Below are 5,949 nucleotides of genomic sequence, written 5' to 3'. Positions count from 1 at the left end.
TAGTAGGAGGAGGAGGAGGAGGCTATGTACATTCTACTGAAAAATAGTTATAGGCACAATGTCTTCAAATCAAACCGGACTTTTATTTTGACGGGTTGCCGTGAATACCTTTACAGTTCTGTGTATGAGAGATGACGCCAGTTTTACTCAAATCAAACGCTAAAATGCTCATGAAGTGACTCTTAGAGCAGTTCTGGAGATGTTGTTCATGTGTTTACGTCCTCATTTAGTGAGACGGCAGATGCTGAAATCACCGCGAGTGTCAGGCGCGCTTCAGTATATGTGTAGTAAATGAAACCGCGCGTCTGCGCCATTCATAAACGGAGACAAAAAATAATCAAATCAGAATTCCACATTATTTTCACTAAATAAACACATTTATTATAATTATAACACAGTAATGAAAAGCAATAATTACTAACATATATTTGTAACATTTTAGAGCATGTACACTAACCATCATTTATGTGTTATCCATCATCTAGCATACCTATTATGTCCACAAATGTCCTGTTCTCTTGTAATTGAGGCTGTATTGCACAGGTTACTGGTCTTAACATCCTACAAACCACATGTCGCCCACCTCTACAATCAGGTGACCGTAAAGCCGGGCCAGAGACTTTACATGGTCAATCAGCAGTATCCTTACAGAGTGAGGTTCACTGAGGACACATCCACACCCAGATCTGCCGCAGAGTTGAGCAAACCTTCAAAAAGAGCCCATCGGATGAGCTCTGAGAGGAACGCAGAGAAGATCAAGAGCCCTGCAAACACAGCATCAGACCATCACAGAATGTCAGACGATTCGCCTCCGCCAAAAAAGATACCGCCATCTGGATCTGATAAATCTGTGAGTTTCATTTGGTCGGGAATTTGCAATAATTTGCAATAAAATTCAAATTCTATGATAGTTTATACTTGTAATTAAGGACTTTTAGGGAGTCCTTGAATATCTTTTTTGAGAGATATTTTTGCCTATTTTTAAATTTAAAACAAAGTTTCTGAGCTGGTTAGAGACATTTTGAAGGTCTATATTAAAGGGGTCATATGATGCAGTAGACTACAATGCCGGCTGTTCTGACTCACAGACTGTAAGTAAGTTTTTTTTATATTTAAAGAATTTGCCACTGACGATTCAAACGCGAGTTCTGAGCAATGTGCTTGTTGTTTGTCATTTCTCCGAACACAAATGCAGACATGGTTTTATGTTTACGCTGCGCGATGCAACGCAACGCGTAAAAAGACAGTATAAGTCATTATAATCCGTAATTATGTCCCCACTGGATGCAACAAATGCCTCGCTTATAATGGGTTTTCATGTTTTTTAATCGTCGCTCAGGCCGGACAGGGCATCATCACAATATGGTGAGGGGCGTAACATTTCCATCACACGCTTGAGGTATTCGGCCAATCACAACGCACTGGATAGCTGGCCAATCAGAGCACACCTCGCTTTTCAGACCGATGAGCTTTGTAAAAATCGACGCGTTTCAGAAAGGCGGGGCATAGAGGAGAAACAATAATGTACAGTATGTGGAAAATAATGTTTTTTGAACCTTAAACCGCATAAACACATTTCATTACACCAAATACACAAAATAATGTTCTTTTTAGCAACATCATATGACCCCTTTAAAGATTTTTTTTTTAAATGCTGACCTCTTTGTAAACCAAAGCACTGCAAACTTTCTTGTTTCCCAGGAATCTGCTGGCCATTGGAGCCAAGGGCTTAAAGTGTCAATGCAGGACCCTAAGATGCAGGTATAAGTTGTTCATTTCTTTTGAATCCTATGAATCAAAAACTGAAACTGACAATAAAGACTTTTACATCATTACAAAAGATTCCTACTCCAAATGCTGTTCTTTTGAACTTTCTATGCATTAAATTATCCTGAAAAAAACCCACGAAAATAGCTGTTTGCAGCATTGATAAGAAATGTTTCTTGAGTAGCAAATCAGCATATTAAACTGATTTCTGAAGGATCATAAGACACTGAAGACTGGAGTAATGATGCTGAAAATTCAGCTTTATATCACAGAAATAAATTACATTTAAAATATATTAACAGCTGCCAGTTTTTATCCTCAGGTGTATAAAGATGACAGGGTTGTGGTCATCAAGGACAAGTACCCAAAGGCGCGGTACCATTGGCTGGTGCTGCCGTGGGACTCGATCTCCAGTCTGAAGGCTCTGCGCTCGGAGCACGTGGAGCTACTCAAACACATGCAGCGTGTGGGAGATCAGATGCTGCAGCAGTGCCCTGACGCTCACAAACTGCGCTTCCGTCTGGGATATCACGCCATCCCCAGCATGAGGTACAGACGTCTGCGTCCTGATTGGCTGCTGATGTGGGGAGGGCGGGGCTTGTCATGAATGCAATGTTTAAGATGTTTATTTCTTTTCAGTCACGTCCACCTGCACGTAATCAGCCAAGACTTTGACTCGCCGTGTTTGAAGAACAAGAAACACTGGAATTCCTTCACTACTGACTATTTTGTGGAGTCTCAAGGTACATTATACACAAAAACAGCCGGTTATTAAAAATTACAGATAAATGTCTTTGTAGTCCTTTAATCAAAATGTAATTACTTTCTCCATCACATGGATGTAAGTCGTTAAAGGAATAGTTGATAAATGAAAATTTGCTGACAATTTACTCGCCCTCAGGCCATCCAAGATCTAGATTAGTTTTCTTCATCAGAACAGATTTGGAGAAATGTAGCATTACATCAGCTGTTCACCAGTGGATCCTCTGCAGTGAATGGGTGCCGTCAGAATGAGTCCAAACAGCTGATAAAAACGTCACAATAATCCACACCACTCCAGCCCATCTGTTAACATCTTCTGAAGTGAGAAGCTGCATGTTTGTAAGAATGAGCATCTATTAAGATGTTTTTCATTTCAGACTGTTGCTTCTGGCTAAAATACAAATCCTCTATCCATAATATAGCTTTCTCCAGTGAAATAGTCATTTCGTCTGAATCATATGAGGGAAATCTGCACAGATCAAGCACAAGCAAAAACAGTCCAAACCCGCTCTAAACAAATATGTGGGTGGATTTCGATGTGAGAGGGGATGGACTTTTTCACTAGACTGGAGGAAGCATTATTATGGATATTGGACTCGTATTTTGACCCGAAACAATGGTGCAAAGTTGAAATGTCTTAATAATAGATTTATTTCAAACACACAGCTTTTCACTTCACAAGATGATAATGGATAGACTGGAGTGGTGTGGATTATTGTGATGTTTTTATCAGCTGTCTATACTCTCATTCTGACGGCACCCATTCACTGCAGTGCAAGGGATGTAATGCTGAATTTCTCCAAATCCGTTCCTATGAAGAACAAATTCATCTACATCTTTAATGGCCTGAGAGTGAGTATATTTTCTGCAAGTGTTCCTTTTTGAGTGATCCATTCCTTTAATAAATTATTTAAAAAATGGAAAAAAGCTCTAAAAGCTGTTTAGAGAAACAAGCATTCCCCTGTATAATAAAGCAAAGCATTCATGTGTATCTTTCCACAGATGTCATTGCAATGCTGGAGCATGATGGGAAAGTGACAGTGAAAGAAGGCACTAGTGAATCACTGAAGCTGCCTCTGCGCTGTCACTTGTGCCGTAAAGAGCAGCCCACGATCCCCAAACTAAAAGAACATCTCAAAACTCACCTGCCTTCTTAAATCTGTATTTAATCTGTTAAGTCTCTCAAATTACAATTCATTTGGTAAACCGCCCATTGAATCCTTTAGTAAATTCAACTTGTTCTGGATATCTCGTTATTGCGATTTCATTCATTCAGCCTTCACTCACTTTCATTATGAACATTGATACAATAATGAGTCAATAACATTTTGCACGTCTCTTTGGTTTTATTGAGTGTTTAAAGGTGGTAGTTAAAAGTAAATTTTCCTTTCACTCACTCACACACACACACACATAACTTTCACACAAATGCACTTGATTGAAGCTAAAGTGTAATTTCTGCACTAAATGAAATTGCACAAATAAGGTTTTGTTGATTGCTGGGACAAACAGGCCATCAGAGTCTTGTTTTCCTCGGAACAAACCGATTGCAATTTAGTTTAGTGTATAAATTACACACTTCAGCTTATTGGCACGAGGGAAATGACAATCATTATTATGCTGTTCATTTAGAATCTGAGAACAAAATATATTTGCTTGTAACATACTGCTGCACAAAACAAAATCATCAGAGAAAATATAAGCAGGAACTACTCTAGAATAATAAAATCACACTCAAGGAATAATTCAACTGATCTGAAACTGAGGAGAGGGGATGCAAGAATATTGCTTACATAGAAAACCAATGACAGTTTGAGTCTCTGCAGACAGGAGTGTATTTCACATCCGTTACAAAAGAAAATCATAAACAAGACAAAATACAAAAGCACCTTAAAAAATAAAGTTGACAGTGTATTTTTAACCAAAATATCTAAAATACTAAGGCAACTATTGCTAGTCCATAACTTCTGTATAAAATTGACTACCCTAATAAAACAAATAAAAATGCTGTTGGAAAAACAACAACTGATATTTATGCTCCTACCTTTTTATTTTAAATAACTTGCAAATATTCAACCTCTGAAGACTTTTTTTTGGATAATTTTTTTAGGAGCAGATATATTAGCAATGCAGACATCTACATCCAGTTTGTGTTGTGTGTTTTTTTTGTTTTTTTTTGTGCTTGTACCCAGCTCACTGTTCTAGAGCTTTTCTAATGTCAAATGCCCTGTAGTCATGATGACAGATGTCTGTCACATTGAATTCCCTGAAGAGAAGCTTTTGTGCATCTCAATAGCTCTTTTTTGGAGTGTCGGTTGACGTAATACTGCGCTTGTCTTCATCAAGTCAGTGTACCTCCAGTCTGAAATATAATAAACGACATGAGTAAATAAATGTATATTTAATTCTGTGCTTGTTTTGCTGGAATTTCCAACTTCCAAAAGTCTAATAGAGATAGCTGACCCAAAAATTACAATTTTGACAGTAGCCATTGACTTCCATAGTGTTTTTTTTCTTCTTCCATACTATGGAAGTCAATGGCTACCGTCAACATTCTTCAAAATATCTTCTTTCGTGTTGAACAGAAGAAAGAAACTCATACAGGTTTGGAACAACATGAGGGTGAGTAAATTATGACAATTTTCACTTTTGGGTAAAATACCTCTTTAAGATGGGCTTACAACGTGTGCAAAATCAAACTTGATTGGAACGCAGCATTAAAAAGGTGTTTCTTATAAGAAATCTTATAAAAATAAAAATAAAAAAATAATAATAATAATTGTCCTTTTAAACTCACCATGGATTTCATTTCCCGACTCTCTGCTTCTACTTTGCCGTAACGCTCCGTGGCTTTCCTGGTGTTTTCTACAAACTCCTACATGATTGATCACAGAGAGACACCAACAACATATTTAATGTGACACACAACAACACATGACTCATAGAAATGACTTTTTCCATTGAGCTTGAGGTCAGCGGAAATGAATGGGAAACTGTCTCACCATAAGAGCCTTGTCCATGTAGTACTCTCTGCCCGGGCTGCCGTCGTTGTACTTGGTGTCGATGGCGAAGCAGAGGAAGAGAACGTCTACTACGATCTCAAAGATTGAGAGGAAGCAGTGAGCCACCAGGAAGGAGAAGACGCACACGATGATGAGCGGCAGCACCCAGACGGTGTATTCACGCTGATAGTTCAGCGACAGGATGCCCGCAAACGCCGTACACGACACGATCAACACCTGCAGACACAAGAAACACCTGTTAGCCGTCTGGAATCACAGTTTTAGTCCATTTTAGCATCATTAATACATCATTATACCATTTCTAAAATAGTGAATTAGATTTTAATTTTCTATTTTGTTTTCAGTTTAATTTTAGTAATGTTTGTTTTGTGTTTGTCATTTTATTAGGTTTATATAT

The 5,949-nt window shown here is 38.2% G+C and overlaps 2 protein-coding genes across 3 annotated transcripts in view; one reads left to right on the top strand and one right to left on the bottom strand.

Moving 5' to 3' along the window:
• The window catches only part of LOC107757069 (aprataxin-like), a 6,760-nt gene extending 2,218 nt beyond the window's left edge, over positions 1–4,542 (top strand). For both annotated transcript variants that reach the window (XM_016574437.1, XM_016574439.1), the window contains 5 exons: positions 596–850; positions 1,702–1,761; positions 2,090–2,316; positions 2,407–2,510; positions 3,532–4,542. In XM_016574437.1, coding sequence (XP_016429923.1) covers positions 596–850; positions 1,702–1,761; positions 2,090–2,316; positions 2,407–2,510; positions 3,532–3,686 — 801 coding nt within the window. In that variant the 3' untranslated portion in view covers positions 3,687–4,542. The remainder of the gene's footprint in view (positions 1–595; positions 851–1,701; positions 1,762–2,089; positions 2,317–2,406; positions 2,511–3,531) is intronic.
• An 83-nt stretch (positions 4,543–4,625) lies between these two features.
• slc44a1a (solute carrier family 44 member 1a) overlaps positions 4,626–5,949 on the bottom strand; it is a 9,260-nt gene continuing 7,936 nt past the window's right edge. Inside the window, exons 14-16 of the mRNA XM_016574436.1 lie at positions 5,532–5,768; positions 5,327–5,404; positions 4,626–4,891 (exon numbers count right to left, since the gene is read on the bottom strand). Of these exons, the coding sequence (XP_016429922.1) occupies positions 4,871–4,891; positions 5,327–5,404; positions 5,532–5,768 (336 nt within the window). The 3' untranslated portion in view covers positions 4,626–4,870. The remainder of the gene's footprint in view (positions 4,892–5,326; positions 5,405–5,531; positions 5,769–5,949) is intronic.

Source organism: Sinocyclocheilus rhinocerous, unplaced genomic scaffold (genome assembly GCF_001515625.1).
Source record: "Sinocyclocheilus rhinocerous isolate Xijiao unplaced genomic scaffold, SAMN03320098_v1.1 scaffold563, whole genome shotgun sequence".
NCBI classification, from domain to species: domain Eukaryota; kingdom Metazoa; phylum Chordata; class Actinopteri; order Cypriniformes; family Cyprinidae; genus Sinocyclocheilus; species Sinocyclocheilus rhinocerous.
The sequence above is the reverse complement of the archived record's forward strand: the minus strand, read 5'-3'. Positions and strand labels throughout refer to the sequence as shown.